General features: G+C 41.4%; 1 protein-coding gene across 1 annotated transcript in view; it reads left to right on the top strand.

The window, feature by feature from the left end:
• SLC35F1 (solute carrier family 35 member F1) overlaps positions 1-20,719 on the top strand; it is a gene marked incomplete at its 5' end in the record, with an annotated part of 120,468 nt that overhangs the window by 63,845 nt on the left and 35,904 nt on the right. Inside the window, 4 exons of the mRNA XM_081093574.1 lie at positions 2,370-2,497; positions 17,081-17,240; positions 18,352-18,508; positions 20,550-20,602. Of these exons, the coding sequence (XP_080949700.1) occupies positions 2,370-2,497; positions 17,081-17,240; positions 18,352-18,508; positions 20,550-20,602 (498 nt within the window). The remainder of the gene's footprint in view (positions 1-2,369; positions 2,498-17,080; positions 17,241-18,351; positions 18,509-20,549; positions 20,603-20,719) is intronic.

The following is a 20,719-nucleotide window of genomic DNA, read 5'->3' as shown; positions in this document are numbered from 1 at the left end:
CTAGTCACAACTCCCTCTGACTTTCTCTGTGTAGCTGAAAAGCTTCTTTTTCACAAGTCTCCATGTGGTTGACCAGCTAAAGCACAGCTATAGTGCTGAAAGTGTGTGGCACTAGCTGTAAGCTGGCCCCAAATGATCCCTGCCTCCTAGTAGTCACATCCTGATGAAATTCTCTCCCTGGAGTGTGAGATGGACCAATAGATTCTTCTAAAACATAGAATACTGTAGTCCTAGCCCATTTTCCTGAGTGATTAGAGTGTCAGTCCTCAGACTAAAGGGTCATGGGTTCAATTCAGGTCAAGGGCAGGTATATACCTTGGCTCAATCCCCAGTCCCGCTGGGTGCTTGTGGGAGGCAACCAATCCATGTGTCTCTCTCACATAGATATTTCTCTCTCTGTCTCTCTCATTCCCTCCTCTCACTCTCTCTAAAAAAATAAAATAAAAAATAGAATACTGTAGAAGTGTCCAATAGACACATGCAAAGATATTCAACATCACTGATCAACAAAAAATGCAAATTAAAACCGCAATGAGATACCACCTCACACCTGTCACAAAGGTTATCATCAATAAATCACCAAACAAGTGTTGGTGAGGATGTGGAGAAAAGGAAACCCTTGTGCACTATTGGTGGGAATGCAGACTGGGACAACCACTGTGGAAAACGGTGCGGAGTTTCCTCAAAAAACTGCCTTATGACCCAGCAATTCACTTCTGGGTATATATCCAAAGAAACCCAAAACACTAGTTTGAAAGAATATATGCCTCCATGTTCATTGTAGCATTACTTATAATAGCCAAGATATGGAAGCAACCCAAGAGCCTATCAATAAAATGAGTGCCTAAAACTGTGATGCATATATACAATGGAATATTACTCAGCTATAAAAAAAAAAAGAATTAAATCTTTCCATTTGGGACAGCATGGATGGACCTAGAGGGTATTATGCTAAGTGAAATAATCCAGACATAGAAAGATAAGTAACACATGACATCACTTATATGTGATAAATTACAAAATAAATGAACAAACAAAATAGAAATAGACTTATAGACGCAGAGAACAGACTGATGGATTCTAGAAGGGAGGAGTATTTAGGGTTGGGTGAAAAGGTGAAGGGATTAAGACGTAGTAATTGGTAGTTACAAAATAGGCATGAGGATTTAAGTTAAAGCACAGGGAATATAGTCAACAATATTGTAATAACTATCTATGGTGCTAGGTGGGCACTTGAATTATCTGAGTGAACACTTTATAACCTATATGAATATCTGTCCACATGCTGCAACCTGAAACTAATACAAAATAATGTTGAAAGCAAACTGTAACTGAAAAATAAAATAATAAAACAGAAAAAAGGAAAGAAAAGTAAATAAAAAATACAGTAGATGTGTCATTTCTGATATTGGGTTATAAGAAGGACAAGGTTTCCTTCTTGAGCTCTCTCTCTCTCTCTCTCTCTTTCCCTCCCTCCCTCCCTCCCTCCCTCTCCCAGTCCCTAACCAATCCTTCAGATGAGACTGCATTCATGGCTGACAATTTGGCTGCAACTTCATGAGAAGCCTTGAACCAGAGGCACTTAGTCACCATCCACTTAGTGTTTCTGCATATTCCACATCCTCTAGGAAGACCTCACAGGTTGGCTCCAGAGAGCTATTGACTGCCCCTTGAGAAATAAGGTTTATTTCAGGCCTGAAATATGTAAAAATAAGGATGAAGAACTAAGGTATTCAAAATCTGTTCTGATGCTATCTGTTTAAGAGGCAAGGTGGTGAAGATTACAGTTGCTTGACAGTATTAAGACAATGGTCTTATGGCACTCGTCCATCTGAGCTCCATCTTCCTGTCTCTTCCCATCACACCCACCACCAGAGTGTAATTTCAAAGTATGTCATGTTCAAAGCTGAACCAGCACTCAAGATGGCATCTCGGAGCCTAACTACAGACTTGCTGCCAACCTTTTGTCCATTGGGCTACCCTCTTTTCATTTCTGTTTTACCATAGTCCTGAAGCTTCGGATGATTTGGACTTTGTGTGTTTATGAAGCCTTCCTAGCCCACCTTTCCTTTTATTTTAATATGATGTAATTTTTTTTTCTTCAAATGTCCCTGAGAAAATGTTTTGCATGGTGGACTAAAAACTTGCCCAGTCTTATTCTGGCCTAGAAACCAATGTGAAGGACTGACTATGGTGAAGACTATTAGCTAAGTAAAAACATGTCGGCCTTTGACCCATTGATTTATTTGTTTAATTAAATATTTGAGAAGGCATGGTTAAACTATAAGATTACAATATTTTAGAATCCTTCTAAATAGTTGATTATGTGTTTAGAACCTAACCCATTTCTTCTCCATTTTGTAACACAGGAGAAGAAAACCTCCTGGCAATTTTACGACGAAGATGGTGGAAATATATGATGCTGGGACTCATAGACCTGGAGGCAAATTACCTGGTGGTCAAGGCCTACCAGTTCACGACGCTGACCAGTATCCAGGTACTGACCTTTCTTCCCTTCGCAGCCTCCTTAATTTCCAGATGTCATTGGCTTTCAGTTTAGTCACTTAGGAATCTGAATATTACTCTGTAAGTGTTGCAACAGGAGGGAAATTGGTTGTATGAAAGTTAATTTAAACTTTATTTCTATGTCTTATTTTTCTTAAGTCAAGGGTAACTGGACATCTTTTTCCTCTTCTTTCTTAATACACCATGGTAATCATTGACAATGTGGGAAAATAATTTGTAGCTATGAATACTGCCAACTAATTTTATGTCAGTAGGAGAAGTATTATTCATAAGCATAAACTAAATCTACTTCAGTCACAACTCACATTGCAGAATATGTTCATGGACTCTTATTAAGTAATCAAAATGCTTAATAATTTTTGTTTTAACTTTCTTTGATGTGAAGATTTTGCAACTTGAAAGGACAGAATTTTTCCTAAAGGGACAAGATTTAAATTCTTAAAATGTGTTATCCATGAAGATAGGTGCTGTATCCTTTCTTCCTCTTTCTCTTCTTCTTTTATGCATGTATGTACACAGACACACATGCACAACTGCAAGATTAACTTAGGCTTTCACAAAACATCTCCAATATCCCTCATTATATCTTAAATAATAAGCTTAACTACTTTTGTTTCGCCCTTATTTCTCTTTTAATGGCAACATTTTGAATTTGTATGGATTCTAAAGTTCCAGGATGAAACAAAACATTGTTCACATATTAGGTTTTACTTAGATTTGATACCTCAACAGTATTTCTGCCATCCTAATAATTTCCTTAGAAACAACAATAACAAAAATGGAGAAACAAACCAGCAAACAAACCACCTGAATAAATTTAGATTATATAGATCGAATAGGAAGCTATCTAAACACGAGTTAGATGGGGCCACATGCTCTTCCTACATGCCCAATGAGAGACAGAAAGAATGCTTACCTACATCCATCAAAGAAAAGTCCAGAGCTTTATTCTGATTGGACCACACTGATGACAGGGGATTGCTACTGTGAGCTAATTGGCATAAATCTGAACTAATAAAGGATGAGATTTCTCGGATTGGTTTAGACAAATACTTCTCAATGGGAGTACTGCTGACAATCTGGATGGGATAATTTTTTTTTTTTATGATGTGGGTCCCTTTTCTATTTTAGTGACCATTTAACATTCCTAGCCCCTGGCCACTGAATGCCAGTAGCATCCTTTTTAGACTTTGTACCAACCAGAAGTGTTCCCATGATTTCCAAATGCCCTCTAGCAGAGAGGTACCATCTCTGGTTGGGCATCACGGGCTCAACAATCAGCATTCACTCCTGAGTCAGGGTTGGATCAGTCCCACCCAGTCACATATCTGAGAGAGAGGGGCTGTGGATGGGTGCTGGGAGAACAACCACAATGTTGCCACACACAGCTTAGCGCCCACCTCACTTTGATGAACCCCACGATGGCAACACTCTCTTCTGTGCTTCCATGGCACTTCGTTTTTCAGCTGCTGCCACGACCTGTCTTACCTAAGAATGAAGTTCCACTATCCCCATCTACTTCACCAAACTCTGAGTTCTTTCACAGCAGGGATGATGTCTTGTCCACCTTGGAATCTCTAGTAGCTAGTAGAAAAACCAGCACAGACTAGGTATTCAATAAATGTTTAAAAGAAGTTGATTAAATTGCATTGATTTCCCATATTTTGAGGCAAATGCCTGGCTTGTGGTTCATTCCCCAGTAGGGGGTATAAAACATAACTTCTACTTGCACTGAGAAACCAAAAAGTCCGTGTGACTTGTTTTATTGTGATGTTGGCTTTATTGCAGTGGCCTAGAACTGAAGCCCCAATGTCCCTGAGGTGTGCCTGTGTGGGTTTGTATAACGACTGCCACAGTCAGGATACAGCCCTGTCCCATCACCACAAAGGAACTCCCTGTGGTACCCTATGAAGTCACACCAGTTTCACCACTCTCATTCCTCTCACCTGCCCAACTACTGATTTATTCTCCATCTATATAATTTTGTCAACTGGGGAATAATATATAAAATAAAATCATACAATATTTCACCTTTGGAGATTGGCTTTTTCACCAAGCATAATGCCCTCAAGCCCATCCAAATTGTGGCAAGTATCAACAGTTTGTTCCTCTTTATTACTGAGTAGTATTCCTCCATGGTATTGATATACCAAGTTTGTTTAACCATCATCTGTTTAAAACATCTGGGTTGTTTCCAGCTTTGGGCTTTTACAAATAAAGCTGCTGTGAACATTCATACGTTAACATAAGATTTCATTTCTCTGGGATAAATGTTCAAAAGTGCAACTTCTGGATTATATAGAAAGCTGCTATTTGGTTTTAGAAACTGTCAAACAACTTTCTAAGAGTTGCTATGCCACCTTACGTTCTCACCAGCAATGCATGAGAGACCTGTTGCTCTTCATCCTCACCAGCATTTGGAGGTGTTTTTATTTTAGCCATCCTAAAAGGTGTGTAGTGATATTTCATTGTGTTTTTTTAAATATAGATTTATTGATTTCAGAGAGGAGGGGAAAGGTAGAGAGTGATAGAAACATCAATGGATGAGAGGGAATCATTGATTGGCTGCCTTCTGCATGCCCCCCACTGGGGATGAGCCCGTAACCTGGGGATGAGCCCTGACCGGGAGTCAAAACATGACTTCCTGGTTGATAGGTCAACACTCAACCACTGAGCCATGCCAGCCAGGCTCATTGTAGTTTTATTTTGCATTTCCCTAATAGCAAATAATATTGAACATCATTTGAAAAAAATATATTTTAACTTTGCCATTATAGTCAAAAGCTAAAGCTAACAATGGCAAAAGCAATAACATTTATTCAGGGAAAATATGATACAGAGAGACACTGAAGTGAAGAAACCTAGCTGTTTTCTTTATTAGAAAGTAAAAAGAGGGGTGGTAACACCATGATGTTGAATTTATAAGGATTTTATTTTAAAGACACATTTGTGGGTTTCTATCTCTTAACTTGTACAGAATAAATAGATAAATAGATTGTGCCTATAATTTTGAGACAGATTAGCAATGACATTTGGTTAAATTCTAAAAGCTATACTATTTTTATAACTGTGCTATATAAACCATTTCAGTAGAAATAGCAGCTTTATGACTTCTTGTCAAAGATTATTCGTCTTTCTCCAGCCATGTAGTATGAAAATGCAAATAGATGAAACTAGTGAAGTAAGAAGAAACCAGGTCTCTTCCAACATGGTATTTTGGTAATTAAAGTGCACTCACGTTGGAAACAATTCCCAGTACTCTTGCTAAAAACCACACTGAAGGGTCTGTACTGCTAACACTTCCCCTCCTTCTCACAATGGATATTTCAGTGTCTTCCCATCATTCGGGCAGTTTCCATCAGGGACAAAGGAGAAGAAAGAAATCCCTCTACCCTAATTCTTTTCCTTTGGCCACACTGTCTGACCTTGGCATCTTAGCCAAATGAAAGCCAACATGCAGTGAGATATCCAACCCTGAGACTAATTCTACATGACACACGTGCAAAGCACGTGCATAACATTCACATACTACACCATACACATGCAACAGCTTGTCTCATTGCTTTATGTAACTCTCAGGTCTTCCTGGGCCCACTCTGAATTTCAGGTAGGCTTAGGATTAAGTTGCACCAGGTACAGAGAAAAGCTGGGTAACTTCTGATGTGTCTCAAGTTTAAGCCATGTGAGTAGACTTGGCATACAGATTTCTTCACTGATTGAAAAATGCCAATGCTATGGCTAAGTACTGGGGACACAACTACTGATCAGACCTGGACCCTGTTGTGGAATGATAGACAGCTACATGAACAATTAGAGGACAATATAGTAGTGTGATTTAAAACAAAAGTATGTATTCAGCTCAGTGAAGACACAGGAGAGAGGTACCCCTACCCTCAGGATTCATGTAACTGTGGTCCCAGGGCCAAGAAGTTATGACACAGGAGAGAAAGTCACCAAGCAGATGTTATTTGTAGCCAACTTGAATTTCCACCTCAATGGATGAGCCCAGAGAGAAAGCATACCTATATACAGTAGAACCAGGTCCCATGGGCATGAGTTTATGATTATGAGCTCAACTTTTAAGACTATGTTTTCTTCTTTATCCTTACTAATTTTACCTGTTCCTGGTGCAGGACTGTGGCAGTTTAATGATTATTCAACAGATCTTTTATATATATAAAATACATATATATATATAAAATATATAAATATTTAAATATTTATTTAATATTAAAATATATAAATATAAATATAAAAAATATATATATATTATTGATTTTTTACAGAGAGGAAGGGAGAGGGATAGAGAGTTAGAAACATCGATGAGAGAGAAATATCGATCAGTTGCCTCCTGCACATCTCCCACTGGGCATGTGCCTGCAACCAAGGTACATGCCCTTGACTGGAATCGAACCTGGGACCCTTCAGTCCGCAGGCTGATGCTCTATCCACTGAGCCAAACCAGTTAGGGCTCAACAGATCTTTTAAAGTCCATCTAAAGGCAAAGCTTTCAAAAGCAAAGTTCTGATCCCTAAAGGGAACAGGATATTTTGAATTGTTCAAATTCCTTAGATTTCGACTTCCTATTCTCATGATTGTGATAATAACTTAAATATGTATCATTTCAAATATAAGTATTTGATTGGATGTTGCACAGTTTTCTGCCAGCCTTTTGTCCTGATATATAGACCCTTGCCCATCCTCAGAAGAACACACTAAAATGATCTTCAATGTCTCCTTAGTTCCATTACTATGCCCATCCCTTTTACTCCTGTTCTGTAGAACTCCCTTCCACAGAAAGCTCCAATTTCTAGCTCCACTGACTCTGGGCCGATGGGCTGGTTCCCAGACACCATCAGGTACAGCCACTGGAAAGCAAGCAAAGCATCTCTCTCTCCTCCTTCCTCCACCCTCTGGAATAGCCATGCTTGCAAAGCAGGAAAACATGCATTTGATCCTGTCTTGACAGTATTTATTTCTTCATATTCATTTTCCTTGATAACTGTTACTTTCCACTTCATCCAATAGTTGTTTATTTACATATTTCCTCTCCCTTCAAGTGTTTAAGGTCCTTGAAGGTGGGACCTGTGTACCTGGTACACAAGAAGCACTGAATACATTCCAGTAAATGCATAAACAATTCATCTTTGTTTCTTTCTCAACATCTTCTTGTACCTATAGATGCCTAAAATGTATGAAATTTTTGAATAAATCAGTCAATGAATGAAAACATGACTTTCTAATGGTCAGTTATTGAGCAAAGCAACACAAGTGACCTTTAGTAGTTTCATTCTCAGTAAGTGCATTTATTCAGACGGACCCAGATATGGACTGCTAAACACCTGTTAAGTATTCTATCTACTATCCTTTGGGGACTTAAGGGTGATGAAAACATGGTCCCAGCTCTCAAGAAGCTCATGTTATAGGAATAGCCGGGGTACAGATTCATTTGTTCTAGACTTAGATGTTCAAAGCAACTATCTCCTTTATATCCTATAATTGATCTAATGTCCATAGTGAAGTTTCCTCCCTTCAAACGTCCTCAAACTGGCTAAATAGCAGTGGAAGGCAAAAGGCCGATTATGTGTAAAACTGCATTTCTTCCAGTTTAAAATTTGTCTTTGGAAAGTTCAGTTCCTTTGGGACAAATGCTTAGCCTCTCAGAATTCTCCCTTCCGTACTCATTTCTGAAACAGCACGTGGGTCTCTAGGGTGACCTTCGGCTGCTGTCCACTGTGGGCAGTTGGCCGGCTGTTGAGTGTGGGCAGTTGGCCGACTTGCTGGGTGTGGAACTACTGTTCGTTCTGTGCCTGGTACTCTGCTGGCCTCTGCCGCTCTCTCTGCCCCAGCAATGGTCTCCTTCTCCTTGCTAATTGCCACCCACCCACCCACCCCATCTCCCCGATTCCTGTTGATGCTGTGGGCCTCCAGGTGTCCAGTTGTGAATGCATTTGGTCTCCAGCCTTGGTAGTTCCTGCCACGTGGAAACCCCCATCCTGCCCCGGGTAAGCCACCTGTACCCCTTTGCGAGCACTTAGACTCTGGACATCTTCCAGCAAACAGAAGCTCTGAGGGGGGAATACAGAGCTCTGCTAACCACATGTCACCTCTGGTTGTCCTCTGATGTGGCCCCTTCAGGGATAACTCCTTTCCCCCTCTTCTCTGCATGGATTCCTTGTCTCACATCCTCCCTCCATAACACTAGGTCTCCTGGCTCAGCCCTAAGCGGGGAAGGGGAGACCTTCCACATTCTGGAAGAAACTCCAACGTAGTTGGCAATATCATGTCTTGAGATGTTTTAAGGGAAATACAGAATTTAAAGAAATTTCTTCTCTTTCTATGCCCCTAACTCTAGACCCATGGTAGGCAAACTGCGGCTCACAAGCCACATGCGGCTCTTTGGTCCCTTGAGTGTGGCTCTTCATTAAGCCTTAGGAGCACCCTAATTAAGTTAATAACAATGTACCTACCTATATAGTTTAAGTTTAAAAAATTTGGCTCTCAAAAGAAATTTCAATCGTTGTTCTGTTAATATTTGGCTCTGTTGACTAATGAGTTTGCTGACCACTGCTCTAGACCAGTGGTTCTCAACCTTCTGACTCTTTAAATGCAGTTCCTCATTTTGTGACCCAACCATAAAATTATTTTCATTGCTACTTCATAACTGTAATGTTGCTACTGTTATGAATCGTAATGTAAATATCTGATATGCAGGATGGTCTTAGGCGACCCCTGTGAAAGGGTCGTTCGACCCCCAAAGGCAGGGGTCCTCAAACTACGGCCCGCGGGCCACATGCAAATACAAATATTGTATTTGTTCCCGTTTTGTTTTTTTACTTCAAAATTTGATATGTGCAGTGTGCATAGGAATTTGTTCATAGTTTTTTTTTAAACTATAGTCCAGCCCTCCAACGGTCTGAGGGACAGTGAACTGGCCCCCTGTTTAAAAAGTTTGAGGACCCCTGCCCAAAGGGGTCGTGACCCACAGGTTGAGAACCATTCTCTAGAGTCCCCTTCCTTGGTGAAGAAGTCAGGAAAGTCAGCATTCTGTTTGAAAGCTGATCAGTGACCTCTTTGTTTTATAAGGGACCTTCTCTCTTTTTTCTCAAGGCTCAAGTTTACAGGTTGAAGGCTGGACGAGGCATAATTTAAAGGGGAAAATTAAATTTTCAAAAAGTTTTATTACTCTATTTTGCTGGAAGAGGGTTCTGTAAACAAATTACAATACAGTGTGAAAGGTTGTAAAATGGAACTGTACACAAAATATGAATTACAGAGGAGGACTGACTGACTCCAGACACAGGGAGGACTCTCGGGAGACATTCAGTGGGGTGTATAAGCCCAGGTTTTACTGACAACATGAATTGCCAGTAAAGCAGGGCCACTTGCTCCCCTGCTGATTATTAGCTCCAATGGCTTTGTAGACAGGTTATAAATAAGAGGCCCTTAAATGTCTGTTCTCTCTCTCTCTCTCTCTCTCTCTCTCTCTCTCTCTCTCTCGCTTTCTCTCTCTTTCTCTCCCCCCCCCCCCACCAGTTTTCCCACCTATCAGTATGAATTTAAAACCTGCCTCCTCATGTGGTCACGAGTAGGCAAACAACATTGCATACAGTGCCCCTGTTTTCCCACCAGCCTTCCATGCCAGGCAGGTCCTTAGGGAAGGAAACTGGCTGTGAGCTGCAGGGAAGAGCTATGTGTGTTGAACACTGTCCACTTGCACCTAGATGTGAAGAGTTTTCTTCACTCTGGTGTCTCTTGAGCCTGTAGTAATGCTGAGCATGCAGTAGGCATTTAATAAATAACTGCTGACTGAATAAATAAATGACAAGTACAAGGTGATGAACATTTGATTTTGCCCTTTTCCAGTTGAGTTAGACCTAGAAACAGACCCCCAGAAGCACAAGATGTTTTCCTTCAGCTTTTGAAATTGTTTCTCCCGCTGTTTTAATGCTGGGAGGAATCAAAACAATGCAAAATTGATGTAGAATTAATATTTTATCAGAAAATGTTCATTTCCTTCAACATGGGTTTTGAAATTTGTACTTTCTTTAGTGTTATTGTTAATGTTCTTATGTGCATGAATTCCATAAATAAGAAAAATACAAGTTAGTGTTGCTTGGCTGACTTAAGGAAACCACTTCTCCAAATACAAGATAGTGACAATGTCAGAGAGCCATCACTAAAAACAAACGATTCTAATTCTCATACGTTTTCTTATACCCTTCACGTCCTCTAATATAAAAACTGCAGGCAACCAGTGATTATTGCTTCAGTACCCTCAGAGCCTGCCCTCCCTCCTGGAGGGCTCGCAAGGTGCGAGGCAGCCCACGAGCCTGCTAGCTGGAGCTCAGGCTGGCCAGGCCTGGACCACACACCTGGACCTCGGCTGCTTACGCTCACTGTGTAAGCAAGTGGCAGACCGGGGATCATAACCTGGCCCTGACACTACCACGTGACTTCAAATCAGTTACCTCTTATCTTTAGTGCTCCAATTTCTCATCTGTAGCATAAGAACCTAGCATTGTGCCTGGTACATGGCAGACACTAGGGCATGTCCATTGCTTGCTTTCTGCTTTTGGAATCCAGTTGGCTGATCATCAGAGTTTGTTTTAAACCTGATTAAAACTCCAATGAGCCTGGCCGGTTTCTCTCAGTGGTTGAGCGTTGGCCTATGAACTAGGAGGCTGGTGGTTTAATTCCTGGTCAGGGCACTTGCCCAGGTTGCGGTCTCATCCCTAATGGGAGGCGTGCAGGAGGCAGCCATCAATGATTCTCTCTCAGCATTGATGTTTCTATCTCCCTCCCCCGCCCCCTATCCCTCCCTTCCTCTCTAAAATCAATAAAAATATATTTTAAGGAAAACAAAAAACTCCAATGATGCTCACCAGAAGGAACCTGTGCTCTGACTTCTGCTTTCACCCAGGGCGGATTTCACTGCATTGGAGCTGAAGAACGTGTATCTCCTAATTATTGGCATCTTCCCATGGTCATCTAGGTTTCTAGGTGCCCATCCCAGATTTTCAGCACATGGCAGTGTCCCTTCATCCCTCCCTCCCTCCTTCTCTTCCTTTCTTCTTTCCTTCCTTCCTTTCGTCTTTGAGAGCCAAAGCCGAAAACATAAAGAGAATATACTTGAACATGTAGGAAGTTCTGATGAACTGGCACATGGGAACATATGAAACTCCACATTTAAATCTTTACCTGTGGAAACAAGAAAAATAGTTTGGAGAAAATCTTTTACTAAATCCTGAAAATAGGACATTTCCCAGATAATGGCTGTCATACAGTGAGCACCGTGACACAGTTTATCAGCTTGGAGCTCTTGCGCAACACAAGGAAACATGGCTTCCTCCAATATGAATATTTTAAGAGTAAAGCCTAAACATTAAGTCCTACGGTATGGGGTTTGGGAGGGTTGGGGAAGTAGAGGTGTTATGAATGAAATAGCCCTGGGAGGGGAAAAATCTGAAGGGATGGAGGGAGGGAGAAAAATTGGTTCCAGATCAGTGACACCACTCCCTGAATTGTACCCTGGGTTGGATTTTCAAAAATGCCTTTGGGATGGTCTCCAGGCCTCTGAATTAACATGGGGCTTGATGTGAATGTGCATTTCCCAAATTATATCCACTCTCTTCAGCTGGACTGTCAACCAAAAGAGGACTTTTATTGTGTCTGTGTAGCTGAAGTTTGTCTTTTTTTAAGATCCTTCCCTGTTAACAATTCAGTCTTACTCACTGGAGATGAATTTATAATATAGATCACTTTCAGAAACACGGGAGAATTGCCAATTAGAAGCAGAAGAAGGGGGACTAGGGAAATGTTCTTTTTCCTGGAATCACCTACCAGTTGCCTCAGGTTTAGCCTCTGACAGCTGGGCCCTGTGAGGGGAGCGTTCTCCCTGTGAATAGCCTGAGGGGAGCGTTAATGAGGAGCCGAGGCTGGCAGGAGTCTCTGTTGGGCACAGAGAATTAGAAAGAGGGATGAGGTCACCTCCCTATTATGCTCTACCGTAATGGGAACAGTTGGGTGGCGGCTTTTTGTTTTGTTTTAATTTTTTTACAAACCATCCACTCTGCTGGAAAAAGACTGATCTGACTCCCATAGCTCTTTTATCCCCTCATGTATTTTTTATACTCTATATATTTTGAAAGTAGCATATGTGCAAGAGAGGAAATTTGGATAGCACAGAGAATTGGTGCAGTGGGGCGGAGAAGATTCAGTTCAAGGATAACCATTGTTAATATTTTATTCTCATAGATTCTGATTTCTCCATTCAGAGATTTTTATGCCTAATATTATGATACTGAGATTCTTAACCAAGAAACAAACGCATATGTCACCCAAACCAAGTATGGTCTGGGAGGAGCATGGAGGGACGCTTGTTCTCCCCACAGCATCACCCAGGCCAGGAAAGACTTACATTCCCTTCCAAATGCTGAGACTCCGCTGCTTTCTCTGATCCTTCTTGCTCCTCCCCTAAGGCAAAATAGCTAATTTGATACTCAATGGGGAAAGATGCTATGTAAATTTAAGAGGTAATGAACACTTTTCTTTCCAAAATATTCTGAAAGTTCTTTGAGAATTGTCAGAGCATAAGATGATTGTGAAACAATATTCATCTGTTTGGTTTTTTTGGTACTGGTATTTTACACTTTTTCTTTTGGTTATAGAAATGTATGCACAGAAAGATAAATACAGTATACAGTTTAATGACAAAATCGGAAGCTTTCTTGGTTCTTTTTCTTTTTTAACAGGCATCTATTATAATGCTTCTCTTTTTTAGTACTCTAACTACTACTTAGCTAAGGAGTTAAGCTACCAGAAAACCATTGGTAAATCATTTTGTCAGTATGTTTTATGCTATATGACCATAAGGAAAAGGCTGGAGCCAAAAATTACTGGAAAATAATAGCCTGTTTAATAACATCAGCTACCAAATGGTTTCTTTTCTGAAGTTACAGGTACCGTAGTGAGACCTCCACCTGTAGTAATCCTGTAATTGACCTTCATTAAGTATTGTTCAGAAAAGAGCCATGACAGCACTGTCACTAGTGTCAGCAATTTGAGTGACCTTGAGCACATACATCACTTCTCTTGAGACTTCTGAGTTCCCAACTTTTAAATAAAGGGGTCACAAACTGGGCAGTATCTCCCCAAAACTGGGGAGATACCGCCCCCAAGGGGCACTTGTTAATGTGTAGAAGCATCTTTTTTTTTTTTTTTTTTTTTTTTTTTTTAGTGGTCAGGGCTCACTGTACTCTGCAGAGAATATGGGGCAGACCTGCAAGATGAAGAATTATTTCACCTCAAACGCCAGTAGCAGCCTGGATTACCTCAAATGTCCCTTCTGACTGTCAGTGATACCCAGTGGCTGTGCATTCATTAATTCACTCGGTCACTCCTGCAGTGTACTGGGCACCATGCTTCCCTAGCCGCAGTGTCTCAGAAGCCCTGGCTCGGATTTGCATTCTCCTTTTCCCTTCTTTCTTCCTGAAAGTCCTCCCAACAAGTAAGACCTGCCATTTACAAATAAGGGTTTTTTTTAGCTCAACCCATTAAGGGAATAGATCCCAGGACTCATCATATGCTTTGGGATTTCTAATGACACCGAGATCCCGAAGGGCTCACTTCAGTCCTCCCTGAAGATTGGATGATGGCCTCGTTCGCCTTCAGTGATCCAGGAATGGAGGCCTTCGGCTCCACGGATCGAGGGCTTGCAGCCAGATAATGAAATCCCAGTCGTGGAGCATGTAGCTATAAATATTTCAACCGTTGATGCAATCATTTCTAATTTTTAAAGCAAAACACCAACTGTTTCATGCCCAGTGAACAGTTTTCACTGGCAAACTGAAATTTCCTAATGTACTTTAATGGCATTTGAGGCCAGTTGTAACACCTGCCTTAGAGCATTTTACCACATCAAGTAGGGTCATTCATTTGCTAATTAACTATGCAGTGAGCAATCCTGTGTAGTACAATCCAACCAGCCACCCCCTCTATACATTGCCCCTCTGGGAGTGCTGTCCCCTTCAGGCTCAGCCCCCAGCCATCACACTGTTAAATCACTATTCACAGGGCCCTCATCACCTTATCTCACAGCAGCCCCAGGGACAGCTTACATTCTGATTGCTTCTTTCATTTTGCAAAGGAGACCAGTGCACAGAGAAGCATGAAGGATCTGCCCAGGTCACAAAAAGCTTCAGGGTGGAGGGGATTCTGAGTGCTGCTTACAGGGCCAAAAGCCACTCTGACAGTCAGGGATGCTCTGCAAATACAGTTCTCCCCCCCTCCCCCCCTTATTCATGGGGGACATGTTCCAAGACCCCCAGAGGATGCCTGAAACTGATGACAGTACAGAACCCTTTGTATGCTATGTTTTTTACTATACATACATACCTATGATAAAGTTTAATTTATAAACTAGGAACAGTAAGAGATTAACAATAGTAATAAATTAAAACAATTATAACAATACTAGAGGCTCGGTGCATGAAATTTGTGCACTTGGCGGGTCCCTCAGCTCAGCCTGCACCCTCTCGCAGTCTGGGAGCCCTTGGGGGATGTCTGACTGACATCCTTAGCACTGTCATGGAGGCGTCTGCCCCCTGGTTGAGCGTCTGTCCCCTGGTGGTCAGTGCGTGTCATAGTGACCGGTCGTTCTGCCGTTCGGTTGATTTGCATATTAGCCTTTTATTATATAGGATAAGTAAAATAAGAATTATTTGAACACAAGCACTGTAATACCGTGACAGTCGATCTGATAACTGAGATGGCTACTATTTGACTAATGGGTGAGTATCATATATAGCGTGGATATACTGGACAAAGGGATGATTCATACCCTGGCCAGGATGGAGTGGGATAGCATGAGATTGCATCATGCTACTCAGAACGATGTGCAACTTGAAACTTAAGAATTGTTTATTTCTGGAATTTTCCATGTAATATTTTCAGACTATGGTTGACCGTGGGTAACTAAAACCAGGGAAAGTGAAACCATGGAAAAGGGGGGCGGGGGGGTAGACTACTGTATACATATATTTTTCAGCCTTTAATGAATCTTGGAGACTCTATTTTGATGTTTCTGGTCATTATAAATTTGCATATGTATTTGTTCAATAACTATTATTGGATAAATGTATTAGCCAAACAGGGTTTTGATTACTAGGAATATTATTCTGCTCCCCTGGACCTCTGGGCATATGGGGAAAGCAGACATTATGCCAATAACTCAATATTTATTATTATTGCAATGACACTATCTCAGTCCAGTCTAGGTGGTGGAAGTGAGAGAGGGTGGCATGAGTAGATTTGAGAGATGTTTAAAGATGGAATTGGCAGAAGTCAGTAGTCAATAGGATATAGAGTGAAGGAGTGTTAGGGGTCACTGTTCTGAATCTGGTTGCTGGGAGGTAGGGCCACTTATCAAGGATTCTAGCAGAGGGGCTGTGCTGGGCAATGGGACAGGATCCCCAGCTTCTCATTTGGTATATGGACTTGAAGTCCAGTGGGACATAAGTTTGTCTAGTGGAGACCCTACTTTGCCTGGAGTGTCAAAGGTCACTGCAACTTACCACAGTGTGAGAGAAACAACAGTACGTGGAGCCCAGATCATGTATTGGTAAACAGGATTATAGATTGCCATCAAGGCCCAAGTAATTTACAAAATGCTTTTACATGTATTGTTTCTGAGCTTCACAATGATCTTTGGGGAAAGTCAGTAGGAGTCATCTTCTTCTACTATCAGGAAATTGATGTTTCCTGGATTTGTGATTTGCCCAAAGTCATATTGCTATAAGCAAGGACCTAGCACTCAAATTCAGATTTCTGGCCCCTGGCATAGGAGTTTTTTCATTTCACCATGTTACTTCACTGCATGATCAGAGTGAATTCTTCACCAACTCTTGGGGCTGTCGGAATCTCACTATTTGTGCAAAATATATAAGAAGTGAAATCAGTTATTTTTTTTCTAAACTCTGTTCAGACTTCTAGCTTTTATTACTCTTTTTTATAACAGCATTTTAAAGTTATTTGTAAACTTCTGAGATTAATATTTGTATTTATACTGAGAGCAATTATTTTCTTTTAAGAGTGAAATTTCAAGGACAGATGAAAGTAACTTTTACTGGCTGTGGGAAGACAGTTGTGTGGGAGAAATTAAGTTTAACTTTTGTGTGAATCCTAGTAATTTATAAAACATTGTAAGACCTCTGCCCCCTTACCTCCCATTCCCAGATCTATTCCTAAAGTGGAAGGACCATCCGAAATGGCTCAGCATATGAGGTGTTCCCCTGGAGTCCAGGCACTGAGGGATCCGGAGAATCTTCCCCACCAGCCTGTCTTATTAATTTGCCTTCTCCCCTTTTCCTCTTGGGGATGTTTAAGTAAAACTCATTTGAGTTTGTTTCTGAGTCTGTTTTAATTGCATTAGTTCTGGCTCTACACAGAACCTCAGATTCAGGGGCATAGCCTGTCTACAGAGCTAAGTTATGTTTCTTTATTCCATGCAAAGCTTCCCCTGACCTTCTGCTGTTCTTTCCTTCCTTGCCAATAGCTCCTGGACTGTTTTGTGATCCCGGTCGTGATTTTACTCTCCTGGTTCTTCCTACTGATCCGGTACAAGGCTGTACATTTCATCGGCATCGTGGTCTGCATCCTGGGGATGGGCTGCATGGTGGGAGCGGACGTGCTTGTGGGAAGGCATCAGGGAGCAGGTGAGTCTCTGTGTGTTCACTAGGTTACCTGCCTCTGTGGTTGAGGCCAAGGCAAGACATGGCATGTTCATTGTTAGGTAGAAGAAAAGGAACCTAGTCGTCCCATTGTCTGTGTCTTACTCATGCTTGGTCCCCCATGATGAGGAAAATAAGACATTGGGGGGGGGGGGCTTGCTAGTTGCCTGACTCTGTATCCCTAATGCACATTCTTGTTAGCCTATAGTCTAGTCCGTGATGGTGAACCTATGACAAGCGTGTCAGAGGTGACACATGAACTCATTGTTTTGGTTGATTTTTCTTTGTTAAATTGCATTTAAATAAATAAAATAAATATCAAAAATATACATCTTTGTTTTACTATGGTTGCAAATATCAAAAAATTTCTATATGTGACACGGCACCAGAGTTAAGTTAGGGTTTTTCAAAATGCTGACACGCCCGAGCTCAAAAGGTTTGCCATCACTGGTCTAGTCACTGCCCCTTCCTTAATTATCTGGTCTTGCAAGACCTGTTTACCTAAACACTCCCATTTTACAGCGGCCATAAACCATGAACAATACACAACCCTTAGAGAGGGTTATCAGCGCTGGCGCCAGGCCAAGGCTTTAGGTGTGGCCTCACGGCCCCCATCCCAACACACAGGGCTTTCTGTAAAGCCCGTGAAAGGACCGGAAGTCTGATCCTTATTTGGGGGACAAAGAAACCAAAGGGTATGAAGAGAAAGCTTCCTCCATATTGGCTTGCTCAGGATTTGGAGAACTGACCCCCTGAGTCACTGTACTAGTACATGTGAAACATCTGAAAATAAATGGGTTTTTTCTTGTATCTCCAAGTACTCCTGTGTGTTTTTTTCGGTCGCCTGGTAAATTGTGTAGCACCCACACCTAGAACAGTGGCACATAGGAAATGCTTAATACATTTCTTGAGTGAATAAGGGAAGCATATTGACCGCCCATAAACAAACTTTACTAAATCTCAGGTGGTAAGTTACAGAACTTCTATAAAAATGCCAGAATAGAATTTTGCTGGTGCTAAATTCTTGTTAAGAATTTTTAATGAAGTTCTCTTTGTTGTTGTTTTTTGTTGTTGTTGTCGTTGTTATTGTTCCTAGGGGAAAATAAGCTGGTAGGGGACCTTCTGGTCTTAGCAGGAGCCACACTCTATGGTATCTCTAACGTCTGGGAAGAGTACATCATCCGAACCCTGAGCCGAGTGGAATTCCTGGGCATGATCGGACTCTTCGGGGCATTTTTCAGTGGAATTCAATTGTGAGTAAAAATAACAAGAAACTCAGACAGTAGAGACTCTTAGGGCATGTGTTTAAAATTTTTTTCTTTGGCGTAGGGTTGGTAACTTTATTTTATAAAAATCAAAGCAGGGAACCTGTCACCAATTCCCCATATGAAATCGGAAAACTCAATATCTTTATTAGTAAATTTCTTCTAAACTAAACAAGTTTATTGTAAATTATTAGAAAAACATTTCATGGACGTTGAAGATAATTTACAGGAAACCGTTAGATGTACATTGATTCTCCCAAACGAGCCTGTGGGTTGTTACGTAGAGAAATAGAAAAACTAAGTGTAAACGTCGCGATCGGATGCACTTCCAGAAAGGGGCATTCTGTGTATGGGTGAGCTACGACCGCCACCTGAAAACTTACAGTTTAAATTTGCTCTTTCATCCGTTTTCTCTTCTATTGCCCATGGATTTGCATGAGTGAATCATATTTCAAATTCATCTCTTAGAAATTTTGTGTTTCCATTTCCCTTAAATAACCAAAGAACTTATATGCACATATGCATACCCCATGGAAAGAGACAATAGTGCGGTGAAGGCCTGGTGGGGAGGAGGGTGAGGATGTGGGGGTGGGGGTGGGGTGGAGAGGGTCAATGGAGAAAAAAGGGGACCTCTGTAATACTTTCAACAATAAAGATACATTTTTAAAAACAGGTGAAGATATAGCACACACATTCTCAAAAAGTCAAAAACACCAATTTTTTCAATAATTCTGGTGTGGGAACATATAAGTTAGCACTGGACTGTGCCTCAGAAATTGCTGTGAGAATAAGTGTCAAACGAAGTATCGTTTTTCATCAAGAAAGGCCACATATTTGAGTTTCACATAAGAGGTGGATAAATGTATGACCTCCTGTCTAATTTCACCAAATCTGTTTTTACAAAGCAAGCAATTCTGATTTCACCAAATAATTTTCTACAAAGCAAGTACTTTGCAGTTGTATTGGTTCAGTGTCTGAGATTATTTATGGAAGCTATTTTAGCATCGCCTTAAACATGGTTTGCAAATAGGCTGTTTCCAGGAATCCTCCAAATTCCAGTACCCTCAGATAGAAGTGAAAAGCTCCGTAGCACACAAGGCACTGAGATGGGAAGACTCTCCGAGGATTTATTTTTGGTTCATTTTGAAAGCATGATGGCATTTTAAAGCTCCTAAATTTGGTGCTTTAGGTGTGTGAGAGGAAAAGAAATTGCCTAGTTCGACTGTTCAGAACCAACATTTTGTAGATGGATGGCTCATTTTATGGATTATTATTCTTGAATCCAAAAAATATATTCCTAGATCTAGCGCTCATTGGCTTCCGTTGCAGTCCATTAGCGCCGACTGAGCCCTTCAGAGACACTGCTACCAAAATCATGGAAGTGGTGGCATATGGGTGAGTTTGGCAAATGGGATGCATCAAGGACACACGGAAACCAAACAGCACTGGTGACATGATGCCACCCTCACCTCCGGGTACTCTTCTAGAGCAGTGGTTCTCCGTGTGCTTCTCTGGTGCCATGTGAGAACCCCTCAGACATGCACATCCCTGGTCCCCTCCCAGATCTATGGAATCAGAATCGCTAGGAATGGGGCCAGGAAGCTGTTTCCACATGCTTCCCAGATGGCTCTTTTGCACATGAAAGTCTGAGAATCACTGCCCTAGAAAATGCTCAGTCAGAAAATTCATTACACCTGCAAGCACAGAAATTTTCCAAACCTCACCGTTTCCTTTTCAGGAAGCATCTAAGCAAGAAAAAACACAGGCCATAGGCAGACTGCGTGGGTGTGAAGATCAGTGGGAGGTTTGGGCTCCACCATGCCCACTGGCACACTCACCCCTGCTGGCCACCCCATCAAGAGGCTTCAGGATAAACCCCAGTCTGTCTAATTAGACTGGCCTCTGCATGGCCCGGAGGTAGTTTTGACATTCAGTTGGTTGCTGCACGATTTGTACAAAGCTGGTGAGAGAAAAGAAGTAGGATGCCTCATAATCTTGCTCATCAGGTCCACTTTCTTTCCATTTGCAGAGCTATAATGGAGCACAAGGAGCTGTTAAAGGTGCCCTGGGATTGGCAAATAGGTAAGGGGTTTCTTCACCTAAGATGCTGTTTTTTAAGTGAACCTGAGAAATAACATTCGAAGAGTAAGGTGGGTGGGCCTGGAGCACGAACAATGAAAAGATTTAGAATGCAGGGAC

Source organism: Myotis nattereri (assembly GCF_964212035.1).
Source record: "Myotis nattereri genome assembly, chromosome: 6".
Taxonomy (NCBI): domain Eukaryota; kingdom Metazoa; phylum Chordata; class Mammalia; order Chiroptera; family Vespertilionidae; genus Myotis; species Myotis nattereri.
This window is presented reverse-complemented; position numbering and strand designations above follow the sequence as displayed.